This window comes from Prionailurus viverrinus, chromosome A2 (assembly GCF_022837055.1).
Source record: "Prionailurus viverrinus isolate Anna chromosome A2, UM_Priviv_1.0, whole genome shotgun sequence".
Taxonomy (NCBI): domain Eukaryota; kingdom Metazoa; phylum Chordata; class Mammalia; order Carnivora; family Felidae; genus Prionailurus; species Prionailurus viverrinus.
Window position 1 is genome coordinate 57,730,686 of NC_062562.1, and position 20,837 is coordinate 57,751,522.

General features: G+C 54.2%; 1 protein-coding gene across 4 annotated transcripts in view; it reads left to right on the top strand.

Moving 5' to 3' along the window:
• The window catches only part of MGLL (monoglyceride lipase), a 163,753-nt gene extending 143,299 nt beyond the window's left edge, over positions 1-20,454 (top strand). For all 4 annotated transcript variants that reach the window (XM_047850676.1, XM_047850677.1, XM_047850672.1 and 1 more), the window contains 2 exons: positions 13,622-13,837; positions 17,360-20,454. In XM_047850676.1, the coding sequence (XP_047706632.1) occupies positions 13,622-13,837; positions 17,360-17,485 (342 nt within the window). In that variant the 3' untranslated portion in view covers positions 17,486-20,454. The remainder of the gene's footprint in view (positions 1-13,621; positions 13,838-17,359) is intronic.
• The last annotated feature ends 383 nt before the right edge of the window (positions 20,455-20,837 follow it).

The window sequence follows — 20,837 nt, forward strand, 5'->3', positions numbered from 1 at the left end:
AAGAAGCCCAGGAAGAAAAGGTAAGGTGGCCTTGAGAGACAGGGGCTGGGGTTATGCCATCTGGTTGATGTCACCACCTCTGGGACCAGGCACCGAGGTCAGCAGGGACAAAAGGTCAAGGTCAACTCACGTGCCTGAGATACCGGGCCAGAGTGTAGTCCAAAACCCCAGAGATTTGGGTTGGTCTATTAAGGTTCAGCGAGCTGGGTCACTTCCCAGGTAGCTAAAGCCCAGCACCTTGCACCCTGCTTTTGATTGGGCCCTTGTGTTGTGTGCCAGGCCGGTGCTATGTGCCCTTCCAGCCGCACGGCAGCCCCATGTTGCAGATGAGCAGACTGAGACTGGACAGGTCCAGAGGACTTGCCTGGGCCCACCCACTGGAGGGGCTGGCCTGAGAGCTTAGGTGGGTGTGGTCCCCAGCCTGCTCTGTCAGTGGGGGCAAGAACCCCTGTGGCTTATAGCCCGTGGACAACAGGCAACCCTGGGCATCTGAAAGACACTAGAAATATCTTCAGGATTAAGCAAATCATTTTACCACTCTTCTGCCTAGTTTCCCCTCTTGCCTTAGGAATTTGAAATCATGGGATCATTGGCTCCCCGAGGACCCTGGAAAATAGAGCAGGGTGCTGTGGTATTCCAGTGGCTGTCCCTGAGACCTGAGCACCCAGACTCTAGTGTCATTATTAAATGTGACCTGCTGGCCCTCTCAGCCACTCAGAGGGTATGACTAATTGGGAACACTCCGTAATGTGTGGGAGGGAGAACTCTTGATCAAGAGTCTGGCTCCCGGGCCTCTGAGGGCCACCTGTTTATGAATGACACCAGTGAGAGACCCTAGGTGGTAGGGATGGGGAGGTACCTGTAGGATGTCATGGGGGTCCCATCCACCCAAGTTATCCACATTCCTTGGAAATTTTTAGTCTAATTTTTAAAATGCACAGTGCCCCCCAAAGCCACATTTTGGGCCAGATTTGACTCACCAGGATCAAAGAGTATTTGAGTAAAGAAAAGAAAATCTAGGGGCGCCTGGGTGGCTCCATCGGTTGGGTGTCTGACTTCGGCCCAGGTCATGATCCCACAGTTCGTGGGTCTAAGCCCCACGTCGGGCTCTGTGCTGACATGACAGCTCAGAGCCTGGAGCCTGCTTTGAATTCTGTGTCTCCCTCTCTCTCTGCCCCTTCCTTACTCACACTCTATCTCTCTCTGTCTCCCAAAAATAAATAAACATTGAAAAAAAAGTAAAAAAAAAAAAAAAAAGAAAGAAAAGAAAAGAAAATTTCAAAAGGCCAATCTATATAGTCAAAAGGCACCACTTTGGGACCCAGAAACACCAAAGTCAAACTCATGCTGCTTGGTTTAATCCTGATGTGCATGGGTGAGATCAACATTAACCCCATTTCACAGATAAGGAAACTGAGGCTCAGGGGTTACATAGGGGTCTGTCTAATTTGTCCAAAGTGGCACACCTCACCAGGGCCAGAGCTGAACCCATCTGATTCAGAAGCCCATGCCTGGCTGCTTCCTTCCAGCTACTGTTTACAGTCACTAAGTTCTTTTTCCTGTTTTACAGTCACTGGTGCCCACAGCCCGTGTGGGGGGCCACTGCCCTGTGTGCAGGATTCACTTTGTGAGGGGATCCGAGGGGGCAGGGGCTCCTCCACCAGCAGGCATCCTGAATAATGGCTCTGGCTTGAATGTGCATTCTCTAGCAAAACCAATTATCTTTGCCTCTGCTGTGCTAGTACAACAATGAGAGACAGAGAGAAAGAGAGAGAGAGGGGACGCCCCCTTTGACATCTTTGAGATGAAACATCCAGGTGCAAATCCAAATTGTTTATCTTACCACCTGAAGGTACTTGGGCAAAAAAAGGAAGGGAAAAAAAAAAAAAGATAACGAAGTGATTCCGAACCCTCTTTGTTTAAAAGTGGTAAATTTCAGAGCTTCTATCTCATTTTTCAAATAGTGGAAAATTCCATCGAAGGCCTTACAAAAGCCGGGAGTCGGGTGTGAACGTGGAGCCAGCACCCCTCATTGCTCAGGTTTCTGACCACTCAGACAAGAGAGGTGATTCTTTTTTTTTTTTTTTTTAACGTTTTAATTATTTTTGAGACAGAGAGAGACAGAGCTTGAACCGGGGAGGGTCAGAGAGAGAGAGCGAGACACAGAATCCGAAGCAGGCTCCAGGCTCCAAGCTGTCAGCAGGGCTCGAACTCGCGGACCGCGAGATCATGACCTGAGCTGAAGTCGGACGCTTAACCGACTGAGCCACCCAGGTGCCCCAGAGAGAGGTGATTCTTTAGAAACGCGGAAACATTTCCCTGCTGGGAAGCCTCCCAGGAAGGCAGGACGGTGGTCAGCCTGAAAGCTGGACTCCAGTTGGAATAAACAAGGAGCGAGCGGTTCCATTCCTCGGTGCAGAGAACCAGTCCCTCTGCTTGTCGCCACTCAGAGGCTCTCTTTGAACATTCTGCTGAGCCTTAAAAATAGCAACGCCCAGGGGGAAAATGTGTTCAGAAAAGGCACCTCCCCGGATCTAACATCAGGGTGTCTTCAGGCACATCTTTAGCTAAGATATTTCCCATGGAACCCCGCGGCTCTAAAAGCCCCAGAAAGAAAAGAAACGTTGGCCTGACCAGCTTACTATAAAGCAGGACCCGGTGGAAGGAGCCACGGGCTCTGGGAAGATTTGGAAGTCTGTCTCTGGGGAAGCAGGCTGGCTCTGTCGTTGGAATGTCAAAAGCACGGTGTTTCTGTGGGTTTTGCCCACCCAGGCCCGTTAGCATGACACCCCTCGCGAACCAACATCCCTCACGGCCACCAGCCCACGGAGGCACGTTCTCCCAGCGCGTGCAAAGCCTTCCGGGAATGAAGGCCGAAAATGCCTCGTGTTGTCTCGATACTGGCCAGTGCGTGACTGTCGTACCCTTCTTCTGTGTCAGACGCCCTAGCCCTTCTGTCCGGCCACATCTCCCGGAAGTCAGTCTTCTTACCAGTATTTGCATTTGTGGAAACTTGGGCCCAGAGAGGGCGAGTCACTTACCCAAGGACACGCAGCCACTAAGTAAGGGTTTGAGCCCAGATCGCTCTACTCTGAGCCAAGTGCCCTTGGCACTAAATTCCTGAGAACGAAGAAGTTGCCACTTGGGCATTTTTTATGTTTGTCTACATGGTTAGCATCCTTGGTCAGAACACTGGAGTGCTGCCATATATATTCATCATTCCGCCCTCAACAGTGGGTTCTTCAGAATGTGATGAATCCCTCCCACTCTGAGAAGCCTTGAATGTTCTAAATAGTTCTCAGGCCAAAGGCACTGGGGCAAGAGGTGAAGAGGGGAGGTGGCCAATGATCTCCTCACACCCTCGAGCCCCCGACCGCCCCCCCCCCTCCGACTGCACAGAGACAGAACGCACCGCTTTTTCTGAGCTCTGTCCTTCAGCCTGTGAACTGGTGGAGACTGGGAAAAAGCAGTGGCCGCAATTCCGAGCATACCCTCAAGGCGGGGCATCCGCTGTTTATACACAGAGGCCATGTGTCTTCTGAACTAAGTCTGTTTTCTCGCAACGTGCTGGCTGCCCTCGGAGCGCATCCTGGCGAGTTGGCACTCACGCCGGCAGGGCCAGATGGTGAGATCCAGGCGCCCAGAGAGCTGTGGGGAGTGACCAGCTCTCTTCCTGTCTTTCCTCCAGGTGGGCGCCTCTCCAGACCCCCACCCAGCACTTCAGAGGCGCCCAGCGCTGAGGATGAGGCTCCCCAGCTCTTCTTGTCTGCACGCTTCCCACCCCCGCCCGCAGGGAGGCTGTATCTGCCGTGGCCCTCCGGAAGGCTCCTGCCAGGCCTTGGAAAGCTCGGCCATCCCTGAGGCTTTTGACTAATTGTAACCACAGCTAAAGATAGGCCTCAGCCTCCCACTCTGTCCCCAGGACACAGCCTCCCACAGAAATCCCCTCTGAGAACCGGTTATTAACTTTCCAGTGTGCCCAGTTTGGTCAGCCAATTTTATTTTGTGACTCTCCATCACTCCTAGCTTACATTCCCCACAGACGACTTGTCTATTTGAAGCAGCTAAGAATTTACTGGTGCCTTAAAAAAAAAAAAAAAAAAAAAAACCACAAGAGGCCATTAGAATGTCTTTTGTCATGTCTAGCTCCATATGGGGGCAGCCAGCACGGAGCACGACGATGTGACTACGTTGGTCTTGTGCCCTGCCCACGAGAGGTCCGCTGACCTGCCCCCTGCCCCCTCCCCTGCCCCCTCGCATGTTTCTTGCTCACAGACCTCCTCCCGCTGCGGACTCTCACAGCCCTGAGCACACAAGCCGGTGGACTTCCTGAAGCCGGTGGACTCTCCAGACTGTCAGGGGTCGTCACAGCTGCCAGCCAGACCTGAGACCTTGACGCGTTCTCCCTGCCCTGCAGCGTCACATCATCCAAGAAGAAAGAAGCCACCAGCTTGGCTGGGTTCCCATGGGAATACCACCTGGGCCAAATGCGCTCAAAGACACCATCGGTCACCTCGAAGCCACCCGGGAGCTAGGATTTGGACCCCCATTTACAGGACGATCAGAGGCAGCCAACTTGCCAAGCCTTGGCATAAGCGGCCGATCCAGACACCAGCCCCAAACGGGGGACTCTGCCCACCAGCGTCTTCCTGTTCCAAGCCTACCCAAGGGACGTGTGTCTCCTACTGGCAAAGGGAAACCAAAGAACCTGAAAACTGGGATTGTGGGGAAAGGAGCTTTCTCCTCCGATTTTAATTATGGAGAATTTCAAACCTACAGGAAAGTGGACAATAACAGCACAACACAGTCCCACGTACGCTTCCCCGTGATTCACCAAATGGGAAATGTTACGCCATACTTTTTTCATCTGTGCTTACATATGGAAATAGCAATATGGATGTGTAGCTTAAGTCTTTTCCAATTTATTGCGGTAATATACACGGAAGATAAAACCTACCATCTTTTTTTTTTTCAATATATGAAATTCATTGTCCAATTGGTTTCCATACAACACCCAGTGCTCATCCCAAAAGGTGCCCTCCTCAATACCCATCACCCACCCTCCCCTCTCTCCCACCCCCCATCAACCCTCAGTTTGTTCTCAGTTTTTAAGAGTCTCTTATGCTTTGGCTCTCTTCCACTCTAACCTCTTTTTTTTTTCCTTCCCCTCCCCCATGGGTTTCTGTTAAGTTTCTCAGGATCCACATAAGAGTGAAACCATATGGTATCTGTCTTTCTCTGTATGGCTTATTTCACTTAGCATCACACTCTCCAGTTCCGTCCACGTTGCTACAAAGGGCCATATTTCATTCTTTCTCATTGCCACGTAGTGCTCCATTGTGTATATAAACCACAATTTCTTTATCCATTCGTGTTGATGGACATTTAGGCTCTTTCCATAATTTGGCTGTTGTTGAGAGTGCTGCTGTAAACATTGGGGTACAAGTGCCCCTATGCATCAGTACTCCTGTATCCCTTGGATAAATTCCTAGCAGTGCTACTGCTGGGTCATAGGGTAGGTCTATTTTTAATTTTTTGAGGAACCTCCACACTGTTTTCCAGAGTGGCTGCACCAATTTGCATTCCCACCAACAGTGCAAGAGGGTTCCCGTTTCTCCACATCCTCTCCAACATCTATATCTCCTGACTTGTTCATTTTGGCCACTCTGACTGGCGTGAGGTGATATCTTGAGTGTGGTTTTGATTTGTATTTCCCTGATGAGGAGCGACGTTGAGCATCTTTTTATGTGCCTGTTGGCCATCCGGATGTCTTCTTTAGAGAAGTGTCTATTCATGTTTTCTGCCCATTTCTTCACTGAGTTATTTGTTTTTCGGGTGTGGAGTTTGGTGAGCTCTTTATAGATTTTGGATACTAGCCCTTTGTCCGATGTGTCATTTGCAAATGTCTTTTCCCATTCCGTTGGTTGCCTTTTAGTTTTGTTGGTTGTTTCCTTTGCTGCACAGAAGCTTTTTATCTTCATAAGGTCCCAGTAATTCATTTTTTAAAACCTACCATCTTAACCATTTTTAAACGTAGGGCTTGGTGGCCTTAAGCATGCTCACCGTGTTGCACAGTCGTCCCCGCCACCCGTCTCCAAAGCTTCTTCATCTGCCCAAACTGAAACTGTGTCCCGACTAAATAATAACGCTCTGCTCCCCGTCGCCTCCAGCCCCTGGCACCCAGCGTCCCCCTTTCTGTCACTATGAATTGGACTCTTCTAGGGACCTCATACGAGTGCGATCATACAGTGTTTGTCCTTTTGTAAACGGCTCATTTCACTGACCCGTGTCCTCAAGGCTCATCCCTGTTGCAGCCTGTGTCAGACTTTCCTTCCTTTAGAAGGCTGGATGCTATTCCATGGCATGGATAGACCACATTTTGTTCATGCATCCGTCTGTCAACGGACGCCCAGGCTGCGTCTACCTCTTGGCTGTTGTGAATGAGACTGCTGTGAACATGCGTGTGCAACTATCTCTTCAAGACCCTGCTTTTGGTACTTTTGGGTTTACACCCAAAAGGGTTTGCATTTCTCTAATGACCAGTGGTGCTGAGCACCTTTTCATGCATTTACTGGCCATTTGTATATCTTCCTGGGAGAAGTGTCCATTCACGTTACTTTTTCCATTTTTTCAATCAGATGTTTTGGGTGGCATTGTTGTTGCATCGCGGGAGCTCTTTGTATATTCTAGCCATGAACTGTTTGTCAGTATGTGATTTGCAAGTATATTCTCCCATTCTGTGGGTTGCCTTTCTATGTTGATAGTGTTCTTTGATGCACAAAAGGTTTTCATTTTGATGTAGTCCAAATTCCCTACTTTTTTCTTTGGTTGCCTGTGCATCTGGCGTCATGTTCAAGAAGTCATTGCCCAACCCAGGGTGGTGAAGTAGGTACATTGTTTTGGCTGAACCATTTGAAAGTTAAGTTGCAGGCACCCGGGACCCTAAACTCCTCAATACTTCAGTGTGTGTTGCCCAAGAGGAAGGAACCGGAATGAGGACATTCACACATGGCCCCATGCCGTCGTCACGCTTTGGAAAAGTATCAGTAATTCCCTGTCTTCATTCTCTATCTAATCTGCATTTTGGTTTCCTTAGTTGCCACCAACTTTTTAAGACTTGTGGTGACGGGATCTTGCTGTTTGTGACCCGCCGTGACGGAGGTGGTCCTGTAAGATCCCTGTAATTCTTTCTTGTTTCTCTCACTTCGTATTCAATCTCTGGGCCTGTGAAAAGGTGGCTGTGGCCAATGTGACTGCGTGGAGAGTACAGCGGCCGCTTTTCCCCTTCTTTTGGTGACCACTCAGGAGCCGTGTCTGGGTTCGGGGTCACAACTCAGGGAGCTCCACTCTGAAGGAGCCGGCAGGGTTGCCTGTCTGATTGTGAAGATCCTCGGCCCTCCAGAAGGAAGCCCCAGAACCTTGTGCTGGGTTTTTGCAATGTTCAGTGATGCTCAGTAATTCATACGCTCTTGATTCAGCGGTAACTCATACATGTAGGCTAATCCTGATTCATCCCGTGTCTATCCAGAATGGAACCACAGTGGCCTTATTTCTGATGGTTCTTGTCTGGCTCGAGAATTTCAGCCACCAAGGTTGGGCACGTCCTCCAACAGCCATAGCAGTGACTCGGGCCTCCTGACTTATCTTCAGTCAGCCGAGTTGGGGGGACTTTGTGCCGCATCAGGCAAGACCCTCATCTCCCCTCTGCCGTCCTGCAGGTGGCACGTTACACCAACAGGATTTCATGGAAGCCCCGCTTCGGGCCAGGCCCGGAAATACCTGATGAGCCACCCTGTCTTCTGGGGTCACGGCCACAGGGCAGAAAGGTGGTTCTGGAGGACAAAGAGGCAGGCAGCAGGCTCGGTGGGAAGAGTCCAGACCCAGATCCCCGACTCTGTCTCCTCCTTTGTGCCACAACACCACCTTGGAAACCACACGGTGCCACTGATCCATCTTGGAGCGGGGTGGCAGGGGGGTGGGTTTGGCCGCAGCCTGGTGCCGTGTAGACACCATGCCGATGGGAGCTGTTGTTATCACATCAGCAAAAGTTGTGTCAAAGATACAGGAGCCCTGGAGGGAAGTGCCAGGTTCCCCAACAGTGCCTGGGCGCCTGTCAGTGGGAGGAAACATGTGAACTGGCCCTGAAGAGGGGCCCAGGGTTTGCCAGCAGACAAGAAGAGGGGCATGGGAAGGGGGATTCTGGAAACTGGAAATGTCAGGGGCAGCCCCAGGCTGTAGGTACAGAGGATGCCTGCCCGGAGGAAGGACAGGAACAGTGATGGCTCACAGTGCCCCCAGGGAGGGAGGCCTCCCAGAGCAAGGGGCAGTGAGCTGAGTGTGGGAAGAGAGGAGAGACTCTACAGGCATCCAGGCCCCAGGGACAGCTGGACAAGGCTCAACAAGAGAGGGCGCACGGAGAGGGGAGCTTGCATTGGCCGCACCAGGCAAGCCTGCTTTCAGCGGGCCATGTCTTCGGTTCAGGCCGATTCCTATGCTGAGTTCTCATTCGCCCTGAGGATATCCCATGAACCTGGCACTCATGAGAGCTGGCCTTCGTTGGGGGCGGGGGGCGCTCCTCTCCGGTGCCCAGCCCTTCTTTGTGACATGAAGCCTCTGAGCCTGGTGTCATTCCAGCTGTGAACAGCCCCTCTGCCAGCTGTGGGCCAGCGAGCCTGCTGCGGAGTTTCCCAGCTGCCGCCCAGTGTGCACCAGACCCCCAGAGCCTGAGTGCTGCTTCTCAGACTGGGTTAGAGGAAGGCTCACTCATCCATCCATCCATCCATCCAGTGTCTACCAAGGGCCTCCCAGGGCCGGCCCCAAGGGCTGATGCTTGACTGCCGAGCCAGGCGCACGAACACCGGACTGCAGACCCCAGTGCGCGTGGGGCTGGTGGAGGGCCCCTAGCTTGAGAGCCTGGGGAGCCTGATGGAGTGAGGCCTGACCTGAGGCCCGAAAGCAGAACAGACCCTCAAGGAGACAAAGAGCATCCGGCTGGGAAAACACTTGAGACAGGAGATGGAAGCCAACATGCGTGGGACAGGATTTTCCCTCATCCAACTCTCTCCACAACAAATTGCATCTCCTGCCATTCAAGGCAAAGGTGGGAAATGAAGAGATTGTCTCTGCAAAGGCCTGCCGGTTCGTTTTAGGGTCCCCACAGTTTCATAGCAATCCTTTGGGCAGAGTTGCTATGCACTGTCTCTCCAGTATGCCAGAGAAGGTGAGCTGATTTTCCTGTGAAGGAAATGGATGGATTAACAGAGACCTAAAGAATGGAGGAAGGAGGTGGGAGTCCCAGGATGGGTGGGCTAAAGCTCAGGTGGAAGCATGAGGCTTCCAGAGGAAAAGAAAGGGATTCGAGGGAAAGAGGGTGAAAAAGCTCCAGCTGTAGACACATCTGTAGGTACCTGAGGGGAAGCGTCAGGAGAGGAGGCCCGCTGGGCTGTATGTGTCTGTCACGTGGAATGACACCTGTGTGTCTGTGCCCAGAGGGTACCCCCTTGCCCTTTGGCAGTCCGCGAAGGATCACCTCGTTATCTGTCAGGCCCAGACGTTTCTGGTCCTCGCCAGGGATCCAGCCCTTTCTTTTCTGGAAGGGCCACCTCCACAGCTCCTGGCCATCTAAGTGCACAAGACCCACCTTTACTTTCTCTTCTCTAGACAGGTAGCATAGCCTGATGAGTGGTTCAGAATGCTAATGTGGAGCCCACCTGCCTACCTTCTTATCCTGGCTCCGCCCCTTAATTACTGTGTAACTTTGGGTGAGTCACACAGCCTCTCTGAGCTTCAGGCTCCTCACAGATAGAAGAATAATACCAGTCCCTACAGAGCCTTCCTGAGAAGTTTCGATGAGCAAATACAAGTAAAGCACTTCATGTAGCACCCGGTACAGAGTTAAGGGCTCCGTGTGTTAGTTATTTTTAGTATTATTCTAATTAAAAATGTAATTTTGCATTCCATCACAGAACAGATTTTCAAAAAAATAGGTCAAGAGCTTTGACTGGTGGGGTGGGGCCTAGATTTTGCTCAACCAAAGGTTCAAGAAAACTCCCAGCTGTGGATTGCAGCTATATTTACTGTGCTTTGGGGCAAAGTCTCTTCCCACAGAGAGACCTTGTGCGGAAGTCAGGAGCCCCAGTTGGCATGTTCCTGGCTGTCCAGTTCAACCTTGCTGATGGCCCTGAGAGCCTCAGAAAACCGTGAAGTACTTGATGATTGCTAAAACACACACAGGAGGCCAGGAACATATTCACAGCTTATGAAACTTACAACCCAAAAGGAATTTCAAGGTCCTCCCTGTGGGGAAACTGAAGCCCAGGAAGGAAAAGGGCCTCGCCCAAGATCACACAGGTAGGAGACATCAGGGCTGAGTGGCCCTCACTCCTCTGGTCTTTCTTATATTGGTCAGTCAACTACCCCAACCAAGAAGAAGGACTTCAAGTCTCAGCGAGTGGAGGTGTCCCCAGAAGTCAGTCATCTGGAACAAAAATTCAGTCACTTGGACTCAGATCCACAGCTTCTGGCTGGTAGGTCCCCAGCGGACACTGTCCTCCACTGGCAGGACCAGCTGTGGTCCAACAAATGGAGGGAGCTGGGCGTGAGAGATAGTACCAAAGACTGGATCTTTGTTATGTATTTTTAATCAGACTTTTTATTTGAAGATAACTGTGATTCACACAGACTTGTGACAGATAATACAGAGGGATCCCATGTACCCTTCCTCAGTTCCCCCAGTGATGACATCTTGCAAATCTGTAGGACAGTAACTCAACCAGCATACTGACACTGATACAGTCGAGCCCCAGAATCCCTCCACGTCCCCTCCTCCCACCTCATCCCTCCCGAACCACTAATCCGTTCTCTCATTTTTGTCATTTCGAGAACGTCGTGGAAATGGAATCATACATCTTTTGGGACTGACCTTGTGGTCTCCGGTTTTGAATGGGCTAGTTCTGCAGACCTGTGCTCCGGGCTCGGACCCGGCCGAGGAGGGAGAGCCCTGTCCATTCCTTCCTGGGGATGATAGGACACATTGCTACCCCCAAAGGAGGACTTTGGGCAGATTTAGATCTTAAGCTTTGGGCAGATTTAGATCTCAAGCTCTCAGAAAACAAAGGCTGCCATGACTGGGCCAGAATGGTTACTTGGAGGCAGGGTTGGGCCCTCTGAGCCTCAGCTTTCCACATGGCCCTCCTCTTCCTTCTTGGTCCCAGTTCCCCTCTGCCACTCGCCTTCCACCCTGGCCATGGTTTATACCAGGGCCTGCCCTTTCCCCAACACATCTGGTGTGTCCTTCCCCAGGCCCGTAATAGATCATTGTGTAAACAGGGCCTACGTGATCCAGACGTGGAAAAAGGAAACCAAGAGCCAAGAGCAGGAAGCCACTTGATTGTCAGAGCAATTACACCCAGGAGCAAACTCCTCAAGGGCCTTCACGTGCCCAGGGTGATCTGGGTCAGCAGGGCAAAGTGTCAAGCCGCTTCAGGAAGGGGGTGGTCTAACGGGCTCGGGCCCTGTACTCTCGCAGGGACACAACTGGGGCCCTGGCAGCGTGGAATGGAGTGCTGTCAGCCCGGGACCCGCCAGCCTGCCCAGACCAGACCACAACAACAGGGTTAACAGGAGAGAGGCTTGTTTCCCTGCACAGTGACTTCTCAGGGCTAACGGCATCCATTTTTTCTCTCTCTTTCCAAGGGGCAGCCCTTGTCCCTGTGGCATCACCTGTCTCTGTACTCCACCCGTGTCTGCCCTGGCAGGTGGGAGGGGCAAGGGTAGGATAAACCTTTCCTTGACCAGAAAGTGCACACTCCCTCCCTACAAGGCTACAAGGGAGGCTGGGAAATGTAGTCTTTATTCTGGGTGGTAGTGTTCCAAACTGCGCATCCAGGGCTCTATAGGGGAAAACAGGAATTGGGTAACTCGTGACAGCCACCTCCTCTGCAAAACAGGGGTAATGAGAGCCATTCCTCATGCAGTGTGTTTACGAAGCTCATGAAGGTTGAATGGGTTGAACGCTCAGGGCCAAACTCGCAGGAGAGTTCAGGAATGAATGTTGGCTACCCTCATTTCTTTTTCCCAAACGAGATCCTGCTCGTGACACCCCGGCCCCACGCTGAGCACAAAGTATGTGTCCGGTCAGAGGTGCTGCAGTTGCCTTTGTATTTGTTGGCATCAGTTTACGACAGACTTTAAGCCCAGGCCTCTCTGGGGGGCCCCACAGCCCTCTCCCCAAACACGCCTCCATGCAGACCCCGAATGCTCTCCCGCTGTGGCCATGCGGTCAAGCCAGAAACTGCCTGTGCCCTGTCCTGGCCAGTCTCTCATCCTCTCAGCCCCCAAGCAGATGGCCTGGCCCTGCAGGAGTCAACACCAGCTCAGCTGCAGGAAGTGGTTAATCCATCTCGCGTGGCTTTTCACAAATGGTCTGGTGTGCCATGCTCAGTCCCCAGCATGGGATCACTCCAGGGATGGCAGGGGCGACCCAAGACAGCCTGTCCCTTCTTGGCCCGGATCCAGGATTCTGGTGGAGGCCCTGTAGGGGGTGGTGAAGAAGGGGAGATGTAGCCCCCACACCTGGAGGGTCAGAGTTAGAGCACAGTGGATTCTCTGGTGGCCTCGCGAGCATCTCTTCCCGGAAGCTTCATCCCTGTGGCTTCTCTGCTCCCTCACCCAGTCCTGACACCACAGGGCACTTCTCCAACTGGCTAAGTACCCACTGGCAAGGATGAGGAAACTGAGCCGAGGGGCGTTGTGGTCTCACACCTTCCCATATGGGCCTCAGAGAGTTCTAGAAACTTGTTACCCAGATTCTGTGGGGCAGATGCCCCACCTCGGGCCAGAGTGAGCAGGCACCCTCAGAGGCAGAGGAGTCCAGCCAGAAGGTAGGGAGAGCAGGACAGGGTGCCAGGGCAGCCCCACCAACGGCTGGGTGGACCTCCATGTCAGACCCGCCTCTAGGCACATCCCGTGAAGGGGCAGATACGGCTGAGGGTGCAGGTGTGGTGACAGGCTCCTTGTCAGGGTGGCGGGTGACCTCTGCGGCCCAGACCTGCCCCGGGCCTTGCTTCTCCCGAAGGTGAGGGGGCAGTGCCCTGCCAAGGGCCTTCGGCACCCCTCACAGCAGCCCCAGGCCTTCCAGCAGAGCCCCTTCTAACCCCGCACTCAGCGTGTGCTCCTCACCCACGCCCACCAGGCAGACAGAATTCCAGGTGGACAGACTTAGAGAAAACAGAATCCACGCAGATCAACGCCAAAACCTCTTCAGAGCTACTCCTGACTGAAATCATCAAAGCAAACGATATGATGCTGCTTACATCTTTTTGGTGACAAATCAATGCTTGAAACTGTCCATGGGCACGGGTATGAGTGCGGCATGCAGCGGAGCCTGGAAGGAGGGGGGCCAAAAGTAGTGCAGGTCGGCCTTCTGGAAGGGCTGGCCCTGCTCCTGGCTCTCGCTCGGCACCCACAGCCCAGAGGAGCGGACGTGACCCGAATCAGCCGTTCAGGCCAGAGCAGGAGGAAAGCTCCAGGAAACAGGTCCGGGCCCCTGGACTGGAAGCCCCCTGCCCAACATTTCATAGATCTCTCCCTCTCTCTCTCTCTCTCTCTCTCTTTCCTGCAGGTCGACATTTATAATGCGGACCCCCTCATCTGCCGGGCGGGACTGAAGGTGTGCTTCGGCAACCAGCTGCTCAATGCCGTCACGCGGGTGGAGCGGGCCCTCCCCAAGCTGACCTTGCCCTTCCTGCTGCTCCAGGGCTCTGCCGACCGCCTTTGTGACAGCAAAGGGGCCTACCTGGTCATGGAGTCCTCCAAGAGCCAGGACAAGACACTCAAGGTGAGCAGCTGCCCCCCACGTCCCCAAGACAGAGGGAAGGTGGCGTCCCTTGGGCCCCCCCGGGGGAACAAGTACCAGGGATGCATCTATTAATTCTGAGCAAGTGCACAAGCCATGAGCTGATTGTTCACATGAACGAGCTTGAGAGGAAGAAGGAGAGAGCACTGAGTTGTCGCAGTCAAGAAGAGAACCGCAACCGGGCATGGAGCAGAAAGAGGTCTCCCGAGAGAATGCCCTCGGCTTGGCCACGACCGAGGGCCAAGGGCGTGTGTTCTGCCTGGCCTCCCTACATGTTGGCCTTACGCACCAACAGCAACAGCCTCAGCCTGGCTGCCGCCCCCCGGGGGCTCTGGGCGCAAAGGTGCAGGGGGCCTGGTGGGATCTGGTCTGCAAGGGAACCCTCAAGAGCAGAGGGGACAGCACCTGTGGTGTAGCCACGTGGCACATCACACCCGATAGACTGCAATGGACTAACTCAGAGCACTTTCAAGATGGCAGATGTAGTTGTGGGGTTGAGAGGGGCCCCTTTTGTTTGCCTGATGGAACCGGGCAGAGCCCCAGGTGGAGGAACACCTACTGTATACCCATCAAGCGACAGTTGACCCTGAAGGTGGCGCTCTGCGGCCTGTTAGGCAGACACACCCCTAGGGTGCAGCGCATTCCCCAACAGACGTGTCCTTGACCGTGCCACCACAGCCTGAGCAACCGAGTGCAGGGGCCCTGCGTCCAGGGCCATTTCTTGCTCAGTGTAAGGAGAGCAGGCAAAGTCACACAGAGTCTACACCTATGAGTGGCGGAGTCGGAATTCGAACTCAGGTCCTCTGACAGAGCCCCTGCCGCTCTCCACCCCGCACCTCGCTCACAAAGACGCTTCCATCCCTGCCAACCATCAAGTGCTCCCCTGCAGCAGTACGAAGAGCAGACCCCGGCCCACACCAAACACCAGATGCAGACTTGTGGATGAAGAACAAGAAGGAGAGCGGGGAGAGGAAAGCTGGCTGTGTTAGTGCCAGAGGCATGAAAACTCTGGTGGACCTGGCAGCCTGGGTGGGAGCCTCCCGTGTGGCACACCCCAGCCCCAAGAAGACCACTCAGTTATGCATTCACCCCCCTCTCATCCGTGTCTTCTTTAATTCACATACTCATTGGGCACTTACTCTGTGCCAGGCCCGGGGTCCAGACAGGCAGAGTCCGACTCCCATGTGGCCCCCGTCCTAGCCAGATGAGCACTAAGCAGAAATGCGACCAGGATGATGATGCAGGGGGTCGGTGCCAGGGGTGGGCTGGCCGACCAGAGGGACGGTGAAGCCCCTGCTTCAGATGGGGCGCACAGGGAGAGTGGTGGAAGAATGTTCTAGAACGAGGGACAGCACACCAAGACCCCAGGTTGGAAAGATCGGGCTGTGTGCAAGCAGCCAGCAGGGGGCGGTGTGAGCCGAGCAAGGGAGTGGTGGCCCGCGTACCCAGAGTCGGGACTTTTTCTCTGGGTTGCATGAAGATTCACCTGAGCATTGGAGCTGGAGAGTGACATGTGCTGATTTCAGTTCTCCAGGAGTCCTCACAGCTGCCACGTGGAGGCAAGACTGGAGGCCAGAGACAGGCTGGGAGGGAGCAGGGCAAGCCCTGGGCTGTGGGCTTGCACCAGGGAGGAGACGCGGCTCCCAGTTGTGAGACACTGGGACAGAGGTGTGGGGAATATCCAGAATTCCATTTTGAGCCACCTGTTAGAGGGTCCTGTTAGAAATTCAGAAAAAGAGGGGCGCCTGGGTGGCGCAGTTGGTTAAGCGTCCGACTTCAGCCAGGTCACGATCTCGCAGCCCGTGAGTTCGAGCCCCGCGTCAGGTTCTGGGCTGATGGCTCGGAGCCTGGAGCCTGTTTCCGATTCTGTGTCTCCCTCTCTCTCTGCCCCTCCCCCGTTCATGCTCTGTCTCTCTCTGTCCCAAAAATAAATAAACGTTGAAAAAAAAATTTAAAAAAAATTCAGAAAAAGAAAGGAAAGCAGGGTCTCCAAAAGGTGCTCACCACCCGTGCTCATGGGGGCATTCTTCACCACAGCCAAGCAGTAGAAGCAACCCAGACATCCATCGATGGATGAGTGGATACATCAAATGTGGTCTAGACCAGTGATGGAATATTATTCAGCCTTAAAAAGGAAGGCAGTTCTGACTCATGCTACAACGTGATGAACCTTGGGGACATTATGCTCAGTGAAATTAGCCAATTGCAGAAGCAGAAACACCGTATGGTTCCACTTGCGTGAAGCATCTAAAGGAGTCAAAAACCGTAGAAATAGAAAGTAGAATGGTGGTTGCCCAGAGCCGGGGGAAGGAGGAGAGGGAATTTAACGGGAGTTTCAGTTTCGCAAGGTGAAGAAGTTCTAGAGATCTGTTGCACAACCGTGTGAAAATACTTAACACTCCTGAGCTGTACACTTAAAAATGATGAAGGTGGTAAATTTTATGTGATTTTTTTTTTTTACCACGGTTAAAAAAATAAATAAATAAATTTGGAGATGCCTATTGGCAGTCGTACAAATAGGCAGTCAGATATACACATCTAGAGTTCAGAGAGAGATCTGGCTGGAGATTTAATTCCTGAGTCACCAGCACAGGAGTGGTTTTAAAACCACGAGACCGGACAGGGTTACTCCAGGGAAGGACAAGGAGACCCACGGCCACTCCCATGGGCCCTGCCAGCATGCAAAGGTCAGCAGGGCCGTGGGTACAGCCTAGACTGAGAAGGGGCTGGTGGCAAGACAGGAAGAAGACCATGAGGGCAGAAAGCCGTGCAAACCACAAGAGGAGAGTGTTTCTAGAGAGTTCACACTGGTCAACTTTTGAATGAGCTGAGAAGTCAGATCACACGAGAGCAAAAAGTGTTTCCTGGCTACTGCGAGGGGAAGGTCATGGGAGGGGGTGCCAAGAACACACGCTGAGGGCTGGTGGGAGTGAAAGTCAGGTTGGAATACGCTGAGCACCAGACGGAAGGCAAGGATGTGTAGACAGTGAGTGGAACTCACCCTTTCGAGGTGGAGGCCCAGACGGGTCCATAGCTAGAGAGAGAAGTAGAGTCAAGGGAGGGTGTGCGTAAGGAAAGGCATGCTAGAACATGTTGGGACATTTTATTTTTTTTAATTTTTTTTAATGTTTTTTTATTTTTGAAGGAGAGAGAGACCGAGTGTGAGGGGGGAGGGGTACAGAGAGAGAGGGAGACACAGAATCTGAAATGGGCTCCAGGCTCTGGGCTGTCAGCACAGAGCCCGACGCGGGGCTTGAACCCACAAACCACGAGATCATGACCTAAGCCGAAGGCGGACGCTCAACCAACTGAGCCACCCAGGCGCCCCTAGAACACGTTGGGACATTTTAATTTATTTGAGCTGTCCTCTGATCGAAAGACAACAACAGCATAAAGAGGGGAGTCCTCGGTGCATGGGGAGAGAGCCCGGAGCACCCGCTGGCTCCTCCCTGCCTGTACCTGTCCCTTCCTGTGGCCCTGACTTCCTGTCTCTCCCAATTGCAGATTTACGAAGGTGCCTACCACGTTCTCCACAAAGAGCTTCCAGAAGTAACCAACTCCGTCTTCCACGAAATAAACATGTGGGTCTCCCAAAGGACAGCAGCCGCGGGAAAGCGGTCCCCGCTCTGAGCGAACTGGCTGCGTGACCTGCCCACAGCCGGTGGGTCGGGGAAGTGGGCAGAGGAAGGGCAGAAGCTGGCTTGTCAGATGTGGCTTGCAGGGGGCAGGGGTGGGGATCACAAATCGGAGGGATCCCTGGCACAATTTACTTTAAAACAAGACATCCTTGTCATATATCAGGCTGTCTGTCACTGGATCTACATTAAGGGATAGACACTTCATGCACCGAGAAGGGCCACAGGCAAGTTTCCCAGGGAGAAAATGTGCTCAAATGCCCTTAAAACCAAGCGGAGCCTCTGCCCTGCCTCTCCCAGCCCCCACAAGGTTCCCAGGAATCCCTGGTGTTCCCCGGACACCTGACCGCAATAATCAGAGGAGTCTCCCCTCCTGCCCTCCCCTCCAGCCCCCACCCCAAGACCCTCCCCAGCTGGCCTCGCTCTGTGGCCTTTCTCTGGCCGTGGGACAAGGTGGCAGGCGTCACCTCCCCTGGGCAGTCTCACGTGCCCCCCGAGGCCCAGACAATGCCCAGGACTTCCTTGACATGAGGAGCCACCCATGACCCATGTCAGGTCCTCATCAGCCTGGAGCTGGGCTTTGGGATGGGAGGAGGCTTGGCCTGGAAAGAGAACGTGGTCAGGAATCCCTTCCTTCCTGCCAGGGAGCCTGGCAGGCGCCCGCTGAGTGCTTTACATATTCGGAGGCCGCCTTCCCTCACGTGACTAATTTGACCTGACACTCAGAGAGGGAGTGTATTCAAGATGAAACATCTAATATATACTGTATATTCTAAAGCAGAGACTCTTTGGGTGGGTGGGTGGGTGGGACCGAGGGGGGCTTGAAGCTATGGGAGCCTGATGCCCCCGCACAGGAGGGGGACAGGCTGGCAGGAGGGCCCTGGTTAAGGCGCTAAGGTGCAACCCCCGGAAAGCGGGGCCCTGGAGCGCCAGCAGTGGTCGGTTACGGGCCCATCCCTGGTCCGGGCCCACAGCCGCCCTGGGAGCCTCGGTGCTGGCGGCACAGCCACCTCTGGTGGCAGAACGAGAGAGTCCCGACTCGGTGGCCCTGCCCAGGACTGCAGGCCCCGGAGGCCACAGCGAGGCTGGCCCCGGGCGACCTTTCCCAGCAGAGGGCCCAGCAGCGCCTGACCTGCCTTTCTCAGGTGCCGACCCCCGAAGGCCCGCCCGTGGCCCTCACTCAGCGCCAGCAATAAACGGGGATCACCGCCAACTGCAGAGTACTTTCACTTTCAAGCGGGACTGCTGTTACCTCATGAGGCTCTTCGTCAACCAGGACCCCGGGTGGGGGTGGAACCATTGGGGGGCACCCACTCGGCCGCAGGGTACAATCCGGGGGCCCCAAGGCCCCAGACGAGGCGGCCGCTCCCCTGCCAGGCCCTCTGACTTTGGAGAGTGGGAGTTGGGGCTCCCACCCCTCTTCCTTCGGCAGTGGGAACCGCTGCCTTTCACCCCCTGTTCTTCTGAGGCTTGGTCTGGATGTCCGGAGTGGGGCATCCGTCGCGCTCTCCGTCCGGGGGACCCTGACCCCACCACGGCGTAGCCAAGAGCACGGCACCCTCCTCCGGTGGGCAGACCCCAACCCCCAGCTGAAAGTCATGCTTGCCCGGAGACCGGGGTTTGTGCTCTCCTGCCCCTCCGGTGGGGGAAGGGCACGGACAGGGCCCACATTCCCAAGGAGGGAGGCTTTCATTGCCCTGTCTTCCTTCTCTGGCTTCTCTTCGAAGGAGAAAAATGTAAAAAATGCACTGAGAGAGAAGGTCAGCCCTGGCCTGTTCAAGCTGGGCCACTGGTGAGTGTTTCTGCTGCTCAGCGGAGAAGCAGAAACTCCCCCCACAGACCGCCAAGCCTTGAGACGCCCCTGAACCCAGATCTGGAATTCTTGCCCGGAGCTGTGATAGCGCGGGTCACACAAAGTCCCCACGCCCTCCCATCCCCACGGCCTCTCCGAGAAGCGTGTGCCGGCCAGGCTATTTCCCAAATTAAATATCAGGCACGTGGTTTGACTGGGAATCTTTTGGATGCATGAGTTTATTTATATGAAAGCTCTAACAGAGATTATACGAAAGCTCTAAATCAGTCACATTTGCATATCTGGTTAAAGACTCGCCTATATTAGAACAAAGAATTATTTGGAAGCAGGAGTGTCTCCCAATCTAGGAGGGGACGGGGACATTGACAGGCCACCCCACCTGCTGAATAGGAGCAGGGGTGGGAGCTGGACACCAGCTGTGTCTGGAGTCCCACGCGGGGCCACGCCAGTGCCACGTGCCCGCCTGTCCTGGGACAGCTGTGTGAGTCTTGAACTGAGTTCGTGCTCAGTGTTGACGGCTCCATGCTCCATGCTGACATTCGGAACTTCCAAGTCCTGCCTTCGCCACGACGAAGAGCTGGGTCTGGAAGGGAAGGAAGCTGGGTCACACGTGTCCCGGCCTCGAGCAGGTGGGAAGATGGATTCCGGAGATGCGACGGGACGACAGCCAGGACACTAGGCCCCAGCGCTGTTGTGGATGCAGCACCTTCCCCCTGTAACTCGGAGGTCACGCCGGTCCGTATGGAAATGGGTTTCATGGCTGACAGTCTTTCTGGGAAGAGATGCCACCTGTAAGCAGGAAGAGGGGGGCGCCGCTCCTTTGCAGGGAGGGGGTGGATGGTCTCCGGCCCTCCCATCCAGCTTCTGGGGGGCACGGGGGCTCGCAGTGAGAGCACTGAAGGAGGCCACAAAAACCCGCCTGCTCTGCTCCGCACCCGTGGCAAGGTCCCACGCTACGTTTTCTTTCTTTCACAAATCGCTAACATAACCCATTGGGGTCCCTGTGATTTTCTAAGCAGTTTACCAGTTACTGTCTGTGTTCAGCCGCATCCCTACCTGTGTACCGTTACTGGGGACTCGTGATCAGCTCAGAACTATCAAAGGAACCATGTACGCCACAGCTAATCCTAATAAACCGGATGTTTTCTGCATGGTGGTGCCGTCTGTCTGATCCGAGACTACTCCACTCCCTGTACGGGGAACAGCAGGCCCTCTGGCAAGGCGGTATTGCCCTCTGGGCTGAGCCGGTCATGTGATTCAAGCCGGCCTGTGGGGCCTTGATTTTCCCTTCTCCGTGCTTGGGGACCCGTGCCGGAGCAGACCACATGCGTGCTTTCTCCCAACTCCGCCGCCGCCCGTCCCAGCTCCGAACTCCCCGGCACGACCCCTCTCAGCTCTCCTGCTCTGCACACCCTCCTCCGCTTCGCGTGTGTCCCCTGGTCAGCTCCGTCTCAGGAGCAGGGCGACGGGCCACTTCCCTCTGCTGTCCCCTCTGCACTCCCCACTGCTGTCGCCTTCTCCTCCCGCCAGGTGG